Source organism: Silurus meridionalis, chromosome 6, assembly GCF_014805685.1.
Source record: "Silurus meridionalis isolate SWU-2019-XX chromosome 6, ASM1480568v1, whole genome shotgun sequence".
Lineage (NCBI taxonomy): Eukaryota > Metazoa > Chordata > Actinopteri > Siluriformes > Siluridae > Silurus > Silurus meridionalis.
The window spans coordinates 31,376,833-31,393,379 of NC_060889.1; the positions used below are offsets into that span (position 1 = coordinate 31,376,833).

A 16,547-nucleotide genomic window follows, 5' to 3' on the forward strand; every position below is an offset into this window, starting at 1 on the left:
TTTGAGTTCCATATAAATAGTTTTACAAATGAATGTTGTGAAAATTATAATTCATTGGCCAGCAATGAGGTGATGCAATAAGGTCACGTGACACCTGTATAAGGTAACGGTAATTAAAAACAATTAATTATTTGTTAAATGCTTTTTTGTTTAAATAATATAAATATGCTTTAAAAATTATTTAAAAATAAGTTGTATTTTGTTTATAAGTTTTATTAATTTTTGTGTCATGTGATGAGGCATGCTGGGTGCGCACGTGCACGAGAAAAAAAAAAAGAGAGAGAGAGAGAAAAGGAGGGAGAGTAAGACACCGGAGCTGCTGAACTAACAAGTACGACCTGTTCTTCAATTAGTGTAACGAAGCTAATTAGGTGTTCAACCCGAACCCTGTGTAGTGATAGTTTCCGTGCAGAGTTGGAAACACATCAGAAAGACGTGGACATCGCCTCTGACGAGCGGAGATTTAAGTTGTGGTTTACTGCGCATGTGCTGAGACTTTGCTAATGGACCGGCGGATAGCTAGCTCAACTAGCAGGGACTAGGTGTGGTGAAGGAGTATCACTTGAAGCATCCAAGCTCTGTCTGTGTTTTACATCGACCCTTTTTTCTGTCTGACGCGTGCACGGTGTGCCAACAAACTTCATACCAGGTACTATTTTCCGTTTGTTGCCCTCGTGGTGAAGTAGCCATTTTATTTGGTTTCTACGAACCCCAGCTACGTACAGGCCTACAACTGGTAGACTGAGTAAAGTTTTCATTTACTTTTGCCGGCTTTTATTATTTGTTTTGTGGCCATTTTTTCATAAGTGAGTGTTACTGGTATTTTTCATTTAAAACCTTTGACTTTGATTTTGAAAGTTATTTACACCTTATTTTATTTGACATCCCATTTTAGTAAACTGTTATTGTTGTTTAAATTGTGTTGTGTCTATATTTACAATATAGGATTGCCTTTCATTTTCTTGGTACTGGTTAGTTAATACATTTAATTATAAATAGAACCCATACTCAAAGTAAAGACAAATTGATTAGGTTTAATATTTTCAGATATTTATTAAACAGAACTCAGGTTAGCCACCCCATTATAGCCAGTAACGCTAGGGGCGCTACACAGAATTTTAAGAGTTAAAGTGAATTGTGTCTATTTATCCCTGATGAGCAAGCCAATGGCGACTGTGGCAAGGGAAAACTCCCTAAGATGATATGAGGAAGAAACTTTAAAAGGTACCAGATTTAAAAGGGGAACCTCATTTGGGTGACATCAAGAGTGTGATTATGTTCTTTAAACAATACATAACATGATCATGTGATTATGAGTAATGTCCTTTTACAGTCTTTTACGGTCATTTGTGGTTATAGAACCAGGAGCTACTGAGCAACTCATAAAATAACTCAACATTTGCGTTCATCACAGATTCAACAACAGCTTCTCCATGCCAGAGCTTTTAAAAACTCAAGGAGGTCCAGTGTCCAAACTCCACATGAAGTGGGATACAATTGGTGCTGGTACGTCTCTAGATGGTTCGGGATGTTTGCAGGGTCAGCATCTACTTCTTTAAAGCGCCACAATCTTCATGAGGTGGGACGTAACTGGAGCTGGAGAAACCTCAGGATGCCTCGGGATGGTTAGAGAAAGAGAAGCAGTGGAGAGGAATTAGCGTAGCTGCTGTCATGATATTAACCAGCAAGTTGATAATGTTCATGTGATCAGATCTACTGGAGCACAATGTTATAATGAGATGTGTGTTATGTGTAGAACTCGCTAAAAATGGTTTTAATCTGCACTTAAAGTGGGGAGTGTTTCTGAGCCCCAAACACTGTCAGGAAGACTATTCCAAAGTTTAGGAGTTAAATGTGAGACTGCTACCACCTTTAGTGGATTTTGCTATTCTAGGAATTACTAGAAGTCTGGAGTTTTGATATCTTTAGTAGCACCTAGTGTCAGGATTTCCCGGGCACACTGTGTGCACTTCCAGTTTCGTGGCACGCACTTCCGGTTCTGCAGTGAGCACTTCTGGGTCGGCGGCCATCTTGCTGTTTTTCCTGTGCCTCCCGGTATTTAAGGACAACCATGACTTTACCTTGATGCCAGATTTTCTTACCGGCTCCCTAGCTGATCCTGTTTCTGATCCTGTTTCTCTTCCCTGTTCTGCTCGGCTTGCTAGTTACCTGGTCATCATTGGACATTGCTTTTGCCTGTGCCCTTTCATTAAAGCATGTTTTTTCATACATCTGTGTGCATCCTGCATTTGGGTCCTCTTCATATCCAGTCACTCTACACTCACCTAGTCAACTGAACTTCTTGACAGAATAATCTGACCAAAGATAGACCCAGCCGATGTTTTAAAGCATTGGGCTTGCTCCACCGCAGACCGGCAATTCCGGGACCCATCTGAGATGGTTAATAATCTGAAGCTTACCCCCCAGCAGAGAACTGAGTATTTCCGTGTGCATCAGGAATAATCTATGGCAAACCAGCTGGTTTTAAATAACCTTCTAAAACGTCTGTCTCTCCGGCCCCTGAGCTCTGCTGGGGGCTGCCCAACCTTAGACTTTCTGCCTGACTGGGGACGTCACCCAGCTCTTCTGCCCTGCCGAGCATGCCCCCAAGCCTGTCTGCCCAGCCGAGCATGCCCCCAAGCCACTCTAAAGTCCCATCGATGGCGCCGCTCTTCTCCAGAGTCCCGCCGAGGGCACTGCTCCGCTCCAGAGTCCCGCCAAGGGCGCCACTCTGCTCCAGGGGGAGGGAGTGACCTGGGCCAGAGAGTTCAGATGAGCCTAAAGGATGTCAGGTTTCCAGATTATACTTGAATGCAGGAAAGAGTCTTTAAAAGTGCAGCAGGCTATGAATGTATTTGCTAAATTTGTATAAGTAGTACACAACAACTTCTTCTTTTCTTCTTCTTCTTTCGGCTGCTCCCATTAGGGTTCGCCACGGTGGATCATCCTTCTCCATACCACCTGCCTCTACATCTGCCTCTTTCACACCTACTACCTGCATGTCTTTCCTCAACACATCCATGAACCTCCTCCTTGGCCTTCCTCTTTTCCTCCTTCCTGGTGGCTCTATTCTCAGCATTCTTCTACCAATATAACTCATGTCCCTCCTCGGCACATTTCCAAACCATCTCAATCTCGCCTCCCTCACCTTGTCACCAAAACGTCCTACATGGGCTGTCCCTTTAATAAACTCATTTCTAATCTTGTCCATCCTTGTCACTCATAATGAAAACCTTAACAACTTCAGCTCTGCTACTTCCAGCTCCACCTCCTGCCTTTTACTCAACGCCACTGTCTCTAATCCATACAACATCGCAGGTCTCACCACAGTCCTATAAACTTTCCCTTTCATTCTTTCAGATACTTTACTATCACAAATCACTCCTGTCACTCTGCTCCACCCACTCCACCCTGCCTGCACTCTTTTCTTTACTTCCCTAACACACTCTCCATTACTTTGCACTGTTGACCCCAGGTACCTGAACTCCTCCACCTTCTCCACCTCTTCTCCCTGCAACTGCACCACACCACTGCACTCCCTTGCATTTAAGCACATGTACTCTGTCTTACTCCTACTGACTTTCATTCCACTTCTCTTTAGCGCATACCTCCACCTCTCCAGGGTCTTCTCAACCTGCTCCCTACTCTCAACACAAATAATATCATCTGCAAACATCACGGTCAAAAGAGACTCCTGTCTGACCTCATCTGTCAACCTGTCCATCACCACTACAAACAGGAAAGGGCTCAGGACCGATCCTTGATGCAGTTCAACCTTCACCTTGAACCAGTCTGTCATTCCTACTGCACACTTCACTGCTGTCACACTGTCCACATATGTGTCCTGCACCACCCTCACATACTTCTCTGACACACCTGACTTCCTCATACAATACCACAACTCCTCTCTTGGCATTCTATCGTAGGCTTTCTCTAAATCCACAAATACACAATGCAATTCCTTCTGTCCTTCTCTATACTTCTCCATCAACATTCTAAAAGCAAATAAGGCATCTGTGGTGCTCATGGTGTGACAGATCAACTAAATTCCCCTGTAGTTACTGCAGGTCTGCACATGTCCCTTGTTCTTAAAGATCGATACCAGCACACTCCTTCTCCATTCCTAAGGCATCCTCTCACCTACAAAATCTTGTTAAACAATCTGGTTAAAACTCCACTGCCATCTCTCCTACACATCTCCATGCTTTTACCGGTATGTCATCTGGTCCAACTGACTTTCCACTCTTCATCCTCTTAATCGCTGCTCTCACTTCCTCCTTACTAATTCTATCCACTTCCTGCTTCACCAACTCCACATCATCCAACCTTCTCTCTCTCTGATTTTCCTCATTCATCAGCTGCTCAAAATACTCCCTCCAACTTTTCAACACACTCTCCTCAGTAGTCAAACCATTTCCATCTCCATCCTTTATTGCTCTAACTTGCAGCACATCCTTCCCAGCTCGGTCCCTCTGCCTGGCCAATCAGTACAAATCCTTTGTGTCCAACCTCTCATATAGCTCCTCATATGCCTTTTTCTTAACTTTTGCCACATCTCCTTGTACTCCTGCCTACTTTTCTCATCAATCTGTCAATCCCAATTCTGTTTTGCCAACCTCTTTCCCCTTATGGTCTCCTGCACTTCCTCAGTCCACCAGAATGTCTCTTTGTCTTCCTTTTTATTTCCAGATGACACACTAAGTTCTTTTCTAGCTGCCTCCCTCATCACTCCTGCAGTAGTTACCCAATCATCCAGCACCTCTTCACCACCACCGAGCCCCTGACTGACCTCTTCCCTGAATCTCACACTACACTCTTCCTCCTTCAGTTTCCACCATCTTATTCTTCTTTAGTCCTCTCTCTTCTCCTCTTCTTCTTCACCTCCAAAACCATCCTACAGACCACTATCCGATGCAATCTAGCTACACGGTCCCCCGCCAACACCTTACAGTCTCCAATCTCCTTCAGGTTGCATCTCCTAAATAGAACATATTCCACCTGTGTGCACCTTTCCCAACTCTTATAGTTCACCCTATGATCATCCTTCTTCTTAAAATATGTATTCACCACTGCTATTTTCATCCTTTTAGCAAAACCTACCACCATCTGCCCTTCTACATTCCTCTCCTTAAAACCATACCTACCCATCACCTCCTCTTCACCTTTGTTCCCTTCACCTACATGCCCATTTAAGTCTGCCCCAATCACCAATCGTTCATTCCTGGGTACACCATCTACCACTACATCTAATTCACTCCAGAATCTTTCCTTCTCCTCCATCTCACAGCCGACTTGTGGAGCATAGGCACTGATGACAACATCCATAAAAAAGCAAAACTTACACAATTATTGTATTCACAAGTAAAAAACGCATCCACTGCTGCAAATCAGTGTTTTAGGGGTTGTTTTGTTTGTATATGTTTCGAAATAACTTTCTTGGTCATAAAAATACAAATATGGCTGGTAGAATATATAGTTACAAAACAAAAGACTACACACGAAAAAAAGAGGCGGAACATCAGGCTTCAACATACACTTGTCAGGAAACCACCAGCCATGGCTCACACTCTCAATCAGCCGCTCCCTGCTCTAATCACCTACACCTGTTCCCCATTTACCTTTTCCCTTTATAAAGTCCTAATTCCCACTCACTCATTGTCTGATCTACTCGTTGCCATAATAGAGCTCTTTGTATGAAGCACCAATATAAACAATATAAGTTTGTGTTTGCATGTTAACATTCCATAAAGACATTGTAGTTTAGATGCCAGGGTCTAGTTTAGCAGGTGGCTTTCAAACAGGGGAAGGAGGAAAGGATCAGACATAGTCTCAGATAAATGTTTGTAGGAATCAAATTTTTCATATCTTCATCAAATTTAAAATATAAACTCATAAGACATATGTCTTTTAACCCAGTACTTTTTATAGATGAAATAAAAATAATGTTCAAAGCAGGAAATGTATATCCAAGGCACTTCATCACCTATAACATCAATTTGAGCAATATTAACTGTGAATGATTGACAGTAAATCTTTGCAAACATTTTTTTATTGTTTGTACAATCTTCTAGCTGCTAGCTTTCTTTACCTTGCAGTTTGCAGATTTGAAGCAGTGTGTGATCCATCTTATTGGTGTTGCTGATGTTGTGAGACAGTTGATGTTTTATACTATTTACGTATAATAAAAATATGTTGATTGAGATGATTTGCATGAGTTACAATAAGTGTGTTTTTTACATGATTAGATTCAAACTTGTCTTTTTCTTATTTGTCTGTGAGATTGAACACAGGTGTGGGAAATTGCTTTAGATCTTTATCGTTTTTGGGGACAACCACAGGCAGCTTCTAGCTGAAAAAGCGGTGGCAGGGTGGGGGATGTTTGTCCTTTCTTACTCAAAGAGAAAATGTTTTCTCATCGTAAAAACTACTCTTCTACCCTCCAACCACACCACACATTCTCCCTCCTCTTCTGATTGGCTTATAACCCCACTTTGGAAATCTATCTCTCCCTGTGAAGTCCAAAGACAAAGCATTGCCACCTGGAACCCTCCGGAGGGGCCCAAGGGCCTTTGACGATGCTCTAGGCCCAAGCTCAAGGAGCCGGCGGACCTAAGTGTAGTCCTCTCCAGCAAGCGGGCAGCAGTGCGCAGGCCCTGACAACCAGAGAGCCTCAACCTTAGGAGGGCAGTGTACTCCTTATTACATGGTGCCCGTCCCTCTTGAGCACCACCAGGAGGTAAGGCTGTTAACTGTACCACAGGATGTTCATCAGGGTTTAGCCACCTCCGGCGGGTGTCTCCATCCACCTCTGCCGGGCGTCGTAGCGGATGCAGGAAACCCGCCGCCTCACGAGGCTACAACGGGGAGGGAGAAAAGGATCAGACATAGTCTCAGATAAATGTTTGTAGGAATCAACTTTTTCATAATATCTTCATAAAATTTGTAATATAAACTCATGAGACATGTGGCTTTTAACCCAGTACTTTTTATATATGAAATAAAAATAATGTTCAATGCAGGAAATGTATATCCAAGGCACTTCATCATCTATAACATCATTTTGAGCAATATTAACTGTGAATGATTGACAGTAAATCTTTGCAAACATTTTTTATTGTTTGTACAATCTTCTAGCTGCTAGCTTTCTTTACCTTGCAGTTTGCAGATTTGAAGCAGTGTGTGATCCATCTTATTGGTGTTGCTGATGTTGTGAGACAGTTGATGTTTTATACTATTTACGTATAATAAAAATATGTAGAGATGATTTGCATGAGTTACAATAAGTGTGTTTTTTACATGATTAGATTCAAACTTGTCTTTATTTCTTATTTGTCTGTGAGATTGAACACAGGTGTGGGAAATTGTTTAGATCTTTATCGTTTTTGGGGACAACCACAGGCAGCTTCTAGCTGAAAAAGCGGTGGCAGGGTGGGGGATGTTTGTCCTTTCTTACTCAAAGAGAAAATGTTTTCTCATCGTAAAAACTACTCTTCTACCCTCCAACCACACCACACATTCTCCCTCCTCTTCTGATTGGCTTATAACCCCACTTTGGAAATCTATCTCTCCCTGTGAAGTCCAAAGACAAAGCATTGCCACCTGGAACCCTCCGGAGGGGCCCAAGGGCCTTTGACGATGCTCTAGGCCCAAGCTCAAGGAGCCGGCGGACCTAAGTGTAGTCCTCTCCAGCAAGCGGGCAGCAGTGCGCAGGCCCTGACAACCAGAGAGCCTCAACCTTAGGAGGGCAGTGTACTCCTTATTACATGGTGCCCGTCCCTCTTGAGCACCACCAGGAGGTAAGGCTGTTAACTGTACCACAGGATGTTCATCAGGGTTTAGCCACCTCCGGCGGGTGTCTCCATCCACCTCTGCCGGGCGTCGTAGCGGATGCAGGAAACCCGCCGCCTCTTACGAGGCTACAACGGGGGGAGGGAGAAAAGGATCAGACATAGTCTCAGATAAATGTTTGTAGGAATCAACTTTTTCATAATATCTTCATAAAATTTGTAATATAAACTCATGAGACATGTGGCTTTTAACCTGGTACTTTTTATATATGAAATAAAAATAATGTTCAATGCAGGAAATGTATATCCAAGGGACTTCATCACCTATAACATCATTTTGAGCAATATTAACTGTAAATTATTGACAGTAAATCTTTGCAAACATTGTTAAATTGTTTGTGCAATCTTCTAGCTGCTAACTTTTTTTTACCTTGCAGCTTGCAGATTTAAAGCAGTGTGAGCCATCTTATTGGTGTTGCTGATGATTACATTACATTTACCTTTGCGTCATTTAGCAGACACCCTCATCCAGAGCGACGTACAAAAGTGCTTTGGGTCTCTAGCAATAAATAAATTTACACTGGTATGCACGATTACAAACTTAATATAAATATAACTCTTGATTTCTACAAAGCAAACTTGGAAAGTGCTATTGTAAGTGTTTCAGCAAGAGGTAGGTTTTCAATCGTCACATGAAGATAGTCAGGGACTCCGTTGTACGGACATCTAGGGGAATTTCATTCCACCACCTCGGTGCCAGAACAGAGAAGAGCCTTGAAGTATACTTACCCCTTATTCTGAGAGACGGAGGTACCAGTTGAGCAGTGCTGGAGGTTCTCAGACAGCGTGATGCAGTGCGAGATGTGATGAGGTCTCTGAGGTGAGATGGTGCTGGTCCATTTTTGGCCTTGTAGGCAAGCATCAGTGTTTTGAATCCGATATGTGCAGCTACTGGAAGCCAGTGAAGGGAGCGCAGCAGTGGGGTGGTGTGGGAGAACTTGGGCAGATTGAACACAAGTCGTGCAGCTGCATTTAGGATAATTTGCAGTGGACGAATAGCATTCTGGGGAAGACCTGCCAGCAGAGAGTTGCAGTAGTTGAGTCTTGAAATCACAAGAGACTGAACAAGCACCTGGGCAGCCTGTGTGGACAGAAATGATTGAATCCTTCGGATGTTGTAGAGAAGAAACGACAGTTCATTGTCCATAGTTACCCCAAGGTTACGAGCACTGGCTGAAGGGGAGAGCAAAGAGTCAAAGTGTTATTTGGAGATCTTGACCTGTAGGTGAATCACCTGGGATGACCAGCAGTTCTGTTTTTCTGGGGTTGAGTTTTAGTTGGTGAGCACTAATCCATGAAGATATGTCTGTCAAGCATTCCGAGATCCGAGCGGAAGCCATGGTATCTGGTATGGGCAACCCGGGATAACCAGCAGTTCTGTTTTGCTAGGGTTGAGTTTTAATTAATGAGCACTCATCCGTGGTATCCGTGGTAGCATTCCGAGATCCGAGCGGAAGCCGTGGTATCTGGTATGGGCAACCTTGATTAGGTTGTGAGACGGTTGATGTTTTATACTATTTACGTAGAAAATATTTACAAGAACGAGCCACATTAGTAACATGTGAGGAGAAGGACAGTTGATTGTTCATAATGACCCCAGGGTTGCAAGCAGGGCCCAAAGGGGAGAACAGAGAGTCATAAAGAGTTATTTGGAGATCTTGACGTGGAGATGAATCGCCTGGGATAACCAGCAGTTCTGTTTTGCTAGGGTTGAGTTTTAATTAATGAGCACTTATCCATGAAGATATGTCTGTCAAGCATGCCGAGATTCGAGCAGAAGCTGGTGTAGCCGGTTGTAATTCACTCTCCTCTGGGACAGGACAGCTCCCACACCCTTATTGGGGGCATCTACCTCCACAATGAAATGGTAAGGCTTGTAATTTCAGGATAGATGAAGACACGAACTGGCTTTTGATTCCAGATTCCCATGGAGTGCCCCTGTAGGCGCTATACGAGGTATAGTGTGAGGATTGGCACTACCACTTCACCCTGGCTCACCGCTTGGCTTTACCTGACAGCAGCAAGATCACATAGACTACCTTGGAAAGCTCTGCGGGGAAGGTAGATGGCTGGTGCTCAAAGACCATCTAGAATCAGGAGAGATGAGCATCTGGCTGCATAGTTACACCAATTTTGCACAGCAGTCATGAGTTAAGGATTCCGGCACTCTTGGGAGGCAGTTCAGATGAGCCTAAAGGATGTCAGCTTTCCAGATTATATTCAAATGCAGGAAAGAGTCTTTAATAAGTGCAGCAGGTTTTGAATGTATTTGCTGAATTTGTGTAAGTAGTACACAACAACAACATGCATTAAAAATGCAAAACTTACACAATTATTGTAATTACGAGTAATGCCTCCCTGCAAGGATTACACTCTCAATCAGCCTTTCCCTGCTCTAAACACCTACAACTGTTTCACATTTACCTTTTCCCTTTATAAGTTCCCGACCCCCCACCCGCACTGTCGGAACTACTCGTTGCCAAAATAGAGCTACCGGACTGCCATCCACGAGTGTTTCCTGTACTTCCATGCTCCTGGCTACTCTTCAGATTAAGCACCCAAAAAAAGTTTGTGTTAGCATGTTAAGATACAATAAAGACATTGTAGTTTACTCCCGGTTTCTGACGACTGGTCTATTTGCATTACAGAAGATCCGACCTACACAGCACCTACCTTGATGGATTACCAACCTGCGGCAATCATTCGAGGTACTTGTCATTGCTCTCCACAAGGCGTTTGCATCGGCTCCGGCTCACGCTAGTGCGGCTGCACCGCGTACCTCCTATAGCCCGATGGCACTTCCGGCTTCCTGCTCCGGCAGAGTGGCCGAGTGCAGAGGCTAGTTTCATAAGCGACTTCCTGGCAACCTGGCTGCCAAACGTGTTCAGTGGGTCCTGTGCACGTAGAGAAAAGCTTCTCGATTCAGTTTGGGTCCTGTCCTCCCCGTTTTAACAGGGTGTGTCCTACTCTGGTGGGTCCTGAGCAGGCTATGGTCCTGGAACAGAAGGTATGCACTATTATAAGAAAGGATGCCATAGAAGATGGTCCCTCCTTTACTCAGAGAGACTTCGGGGTTCAGAAGAAGGATGGAGGGTTGCATCCAATTCTAGAGCTACGCTACTTTAACCACTCGCTTATAAGGCTCGGTTAAGAATGCTCACTCCTAAGAGATTGTGTCTCAGATGTCAGCAGTCTTGACCCAGGGTGAGGAAGGCAACCAGAGACCAGTTGCCTTTCTGAGTCGGAAACTGCTGCCACGTGAAACCCGGTACTCCACCATTGAAAAAGAATGCCTGGCAATCAAATGGGCCCTGGAGAGCCTGAAGTATTACCTGCTAGGAAGATAATTCACCCTGGAAACAGACCACAGAGCATTAACCTGGATCCCCACCATGAAGGACCACAATGCTCAGGTGACCAGGTGGTAGCTCTCCTTGCAGCCGTACAACTTCAGAATCAGACATCATCCAGGGAAACAGAACCTGACTTCTGACTACCTGTCTCGCCACCCGGCAAGCTCGCGGCTTGCAGAGGGGGAAGGTGATGCACACACCTCCATGAGAGAATGGAGTGTGTGTGTGTGTGTGTGTGTGTGTGTGTATTGTTGGGATTGGAATGGCCAGACATCAATATGAATGGCCATGACTGTAAAACATTAGCTTGTCTGGCTACCTGGCCGTCAATATGAATGCCAAATCAATATCAATAGCCAAACATGTATAACAATATTGTTAAAAAAATCTTAGAGACTGTATGAACAGAGTATGAATGAATACCTGAGTTTAGCAGATGGCTCTCAAACAGGGGGAGGGAGAAAAGGATCATAAATAGTCTCAGATAAATGTTTGTAGGAATCCTCATTTTTCATAATATCTTTATAAAATTTGAATTATAAACTCATGAGACGTGGCTTTTAACCCGGTACTTTTTATATATGAAATAAAAATAATGTTCAATGCAGGAAATGTATATCCAAGGCACTTTATCATCTATAACATCATATTAACTGTAATGAATGACAGTAAATAGTTGCAAAGATTTTGAAATTGTTTGTGCAACCTTCTAGCTGCTAGCTTTCTTTACCTTGAAGCAGTGTGTGATCCATCTTATTGTTTTTGCTGATGTTTAGGTTGTGAGACTGTTGATGTTTTATACTAATGATGTATAATAAAAATATAATGTAGAAATGATTTACATGAGTTACAGTCAGTGTTGTTTTAAGATGATTAGATTCAAACTTGTCTTTATTTCTTATTTGCGTGTGAGATTGAACACTGACGTGTGAACATGTTTTAGATTTTTATCATTTTTGGGGATAACCACAGGCAGCTTCTAGATGAAAAATGGTGGCAGGGTGGGGGATGTTTGTACTTTCTTACTTAAAGAGGAAATGTTTTCTCAAATCAAACTACCCTACTACCCTCCAACCACACCACACACTCTCTCTCCTCTTCTGATTGGCTATAACCCCAGTGTAGAGATCATATCTACATTATTATTGTATATTTAAATGCTAACACATTTTAACGATCATCATCTTCATCAGCAGCAGCCATGTTCTGCCGTTCTCTTCTGCTGGTTCTTCTGGGGCTCTCCTGCCTTCAGTCCTTCACCATGGCAGAGTGTAAGATTTTTATTTGTGTATTTTAAATATAGCGATTAACCTTTTATCTTAACTAAATTCAAATTATCTGTGTAAAATGCTTTCTGACTTTAACATAACTTCAATCTTTATTTTAAAATAAATTAGTAGATATAAAGATATTATTTTATATTTTGTTACAGATGCACATGGAGCAGGATTGTGCTGTTTTGAGTTTCATAAAAGCCCGGTGCCTGCAGCGATCGTTGCCACTGTTGAAAAAACGAGATTCGAATGTCCACTTCCTGGAGTCATGTATGATTTCAACCTGCTCCTTTTTTTATATAATTTAAATAATGTGATTCACAGACCACAGTTCTACACTGATCTTTATCTTCTTTCCCTTACAGTCTTACAACAAAAAAAGGATATCAGATTTGTGCAGACCCTGAGGTGGACTGGGTGAAGGAGATCAAAATTAAAGCACCAACTTTGTCCTAAACATCAGATTCAAATTAGATTAAATGTTGTTTAAAAACAAAGTGATGTCTTGCCTAACAGGAACAACTTTTTTATATATCAGACATGCACCTGTAACTGCTGATTATTGATTATTATTGATTGCTGATTATTAACATTTCCACACAAGTAAATGTAAAGCTCACAGCCTCTGGGTTTGCTTCATTGAATAAAGTCTTTTTACAAAACAAAAAAAACTACAAAGCTTCTTTTTCCTTCTGCAATGGAATGATCTATATGTTATGATGGGGAAAGAATGGGGAAAAACTGCCCTAAGACTTGAGGCTGTAATTGGTGCCAAAGGAGCTTCAACAAAGTACTGAGCAAAGGCTGTGAATATTTATGTATGTGTGATCTTTTTTCCCTTGGTTTTTTATTTTTAATAAATTTGCAAAGATTTCAAACTAATTTCTTTCATGTTGTTATTATGGGGTATTTTTAAGGAAAATAATAAATTAAACCTATTTTGGAATAAATCTCTAAGATAACAAAATGTGGAAAAAGTGTAATGCTGTGAAAACCTTTTCAGATGCGCTGTATACAAATAAATAAATAAAACCCAGCAATTAGGGTTGCACAAGACAGTGAACTCTTAGTGCCAGTTTCCAAACACTGATAAGTGGGGAGGTTGCGTTAGGAATGGCATCAAGCATTAAAAAAATAAATAAATAAATAAATAAATAAATAAATACATTTTTTATATAATATATATATATATATATATTATATATATATATATATATATATATATATATATTTGTAAGATATCCTTGATCACTAGTCCTAGATTAGGTTGACCCAGAACACTCAGTTCTCGTCTATATTAGATTAGATTAGATTAGATTCAACTTTATTGTCATTACACATGTACAAGTACAATGCAACGAAATGCAGTTTGGGTCTAACCAGAGTGCAATAACAGCAAGTGCAGGATATATAGATTTAACATGAATTTACAGTTAAATAAAATAAAGACTATAAACAGTAATTAAAAGATGAATATGTACTATAAATGTTGTATACAGATGAATATATGTTATATATGTAAAACACAATATACATATACATATATAGTATATGTATACAATATACATATATAGTAGTTTGTATATATATATGTACTATAAATATAAATACAGATGAGTATATATGTACTATGAACAATAATATACAGATGTGTATATATATATATATATATATATATATATATATATATATATATATATATATATATAAATGTATTATGAACATGCTATACAGATGCCTATTACTATACACAGAGATTTACAGAAGGATGTAAGCAGTGGACATAATAATATTGCTATAGCTATAAACAGAGAACAGGTATATGTACAGTGGTGATAAGTTTATGGTGAGCAGCAATAAAAAGAGCAGTGTGCAAATGAGCAAGGTTTGTGTAAACAGTCCGTGCAACAACAAAGTGTGAGGTGAGAAATGATCAGTGTCTTGGTGAGCATAAGTTTTTGTTCAGAGAGTCCATTAGCAAAGAGTGTGAGGTGTGGGGAATGTAGTAGTGTATCAGTGAGTGTCAGAGTTCACTAAAGAGACAGCTCTAGGAAAAAAGCTGTTCTTTAGTCTGCTGGTCCTGGTCCGGAGGCACCTGAAACGCCTGCCAGAGGGCAGAAGAGTGAACAGTCTGTGGGCGGGATGAGAGGAGTCCTTAAGAATGCTGCGAGCTCGGCGCAGACAGCGTTTCTTTGGATGTCCTCCATGGCTGGGAGTGGAGTCCCTGTGATGCGCTGGGCAGTTTTCACCACCCGCTGCAGTGCCTTACGCTCTGCAGCAGAGCAGCTCCCATACCAGACTGTGACACAGCTGGTCAGGATGCTCTCTACTGCGCAGCGGTAGAAGTTCACCAGGATATCCGAGGAGAGCTGATTTTTTTTAAGTGTCCTCAGGAAAAAGAGACGCTGGTGAGCCTTCTTGACCAGGCTGGAGGTGTTGATGTTCCAAGACAGGTCTGCCGAGATGTGGATCCCCAGGAACTTGAAACTGGAGACACGCTCAACAGCCATCCCGTTGATGTGGGTGGTGTCATGTGTACCTCTTGCCTCCTTCCTGAAGTCCACAATAAGCTCCTTTGTCTTGGAGGTGTTAAGGAGCAGGTTATTGTTGTTGCACCATGTGGCTAGGTGCTGGATCTCCTCCCTGTAGGCAGTCTCATCATTGTTGGTGATGAGACCAATCACGGTAGTGTCATCTGCAAACTTGATGATGGAGTTAGATCCATTCACAGGCCTGCAGTCGGAGGTGAAGAGGGAGTAGAGGAAGGGCTCAGCACACAGCCCTGTGGTACACCAGTGTTGAGTGTGATGGTGTTGGAGCAAATGGAGCCAGATCGAACCTGCTGGGGTCTTTTGGTCAGAAAGTCCATGACCCAGTTGCAGGTGGAGGTGTTCATGCCCAGATCTAGGAGTTTGCATATTAGCTTGGATGGAATGATGGTATTGAATGCTGAGCTGAAGTCAACAAACAGCATACGTGCATAGGTGTTCTTATTGTCCAAGTGTGTGAGCACAGAGTGCAATGCCATGGAAACTGCATCTTCTGTGCTTCTATTGCTTCGGTAGGCAAACTGGTGGGAGTCAAATGTGGTTGGCAGAGAGTCCTTCAGGTGTGCCAGGACCAGCCGCTCAAAGCACTTCATGACAATGGGTGTCAGTGCTACAGGGCGGTAGTCGTTCAGGCACGTTGGGTTAGAGTGTTTAGGCACTGGCACAATGGAGGTACATTTAACGCAACCTCCCCACTTATCAGTGTTTGGAAACTGGCACTAAGAGTTCATATATATATCTTACAAAAAAAAAATATATATATATATATATATATATATATATATATATATATATATATATATATATATATATATATATATATTTGTAAGATATCCTTGATCACTAGTCCTAGATTAGGTTGAACCAGAACACTCAGTTCTCGTCTATATCCGCTCTTTACACGCTTACGCTGTGAGAACACCTTTTGGTATGGCTAATCCTCACTTTGTTGCTTCTGCTAAACGAATAACATGACCAGATGTGGAGTTATTAACGTTAACCGTTTTTATGTTCTCACAGTATGGTAATATGTATCTTGTTGCCATTAGTAATTATAGTAATTCTGCTGTATGCTTCTAGAATAAACTTTTTGTGTATGTTTCTGTTGACCATACCCTGAACTATCCTTTTGTGGCATGATTTGTTACTTCGCTCGTACACACAAAGTGGTTCCTTTATTTCTGTTTTAGGCTTATCTTTTGCAGGCCCAACATGACCTTGTGGGATTGTCTCACACACACACACACACACACACACACACACACACACACACACACACACACACACACACCTGGCAGTCCTCCCTTTTTCTCTCCATCTCTTTGGAAGTATATCTTCATGTGTGAAACAATAAACTTTGGAACTTCTCTCTGAATGGCCAATTGTGTGTTTCATTGAGACTTCCCCGTGCATGTAGGAGAGCAAAGATCAAAAGGAAAGGCTGAATTCAGGGGTATCCTGTCCAGAGGACAGAAGGCAATCCTGCCCAAGTGGCAGAGGATAAAACATTCCTTACAGTTCTTG

General features: G+C 42.0%; 1 protein-coding gene across 10 annotated transcripts in view; it reads left to right on the plus strand.

Moving 5' to 3' along the window:
• The first annotated feature begins 281 nt into the window (after positions 1-281).
• LOC124387974 (C-C motif chemokine 18-like) overlaps positions 282-16,547 on the plus strand; it is a 31,809-nt gene continuing 15,543 nt past the window's right edge. The window contains exons 1-5 of one of the 10 annotated variants that reach the window (XM_046852600.1): positions 282-649; positions 10,496-10,555; positions 12,394-12,471; positions 12,633-12,744; positions 12,840-13,145. In XM_046852600.1, coding sequence (XP_046708556.1) covers positions 10,525-10,555; positions 12,394-12,471; positions 12,633-12,744; positions 12,840-12,930 — 312 coding nt within the window. In that variant the 5' untranslated portion in view covers positions 282-649; positions 10,496-10,524 and the 3' untranslated portion in view covers positions 12,931-13,145. Of the gene's footprint in view, positions 650-7,313; positions 7,797-10,252; positions 10,415-10,495; positions 10,556-12,393; positions 12,472-12,632; positions 12,745-12,839; positions 13,146-16,547 lie in introns of those variants that run through there. The other 9 variants (XM_046852602.1, XR_006926296.1, XR_006926297.1 and 6 more) reach the window with 9 other exon arrangements.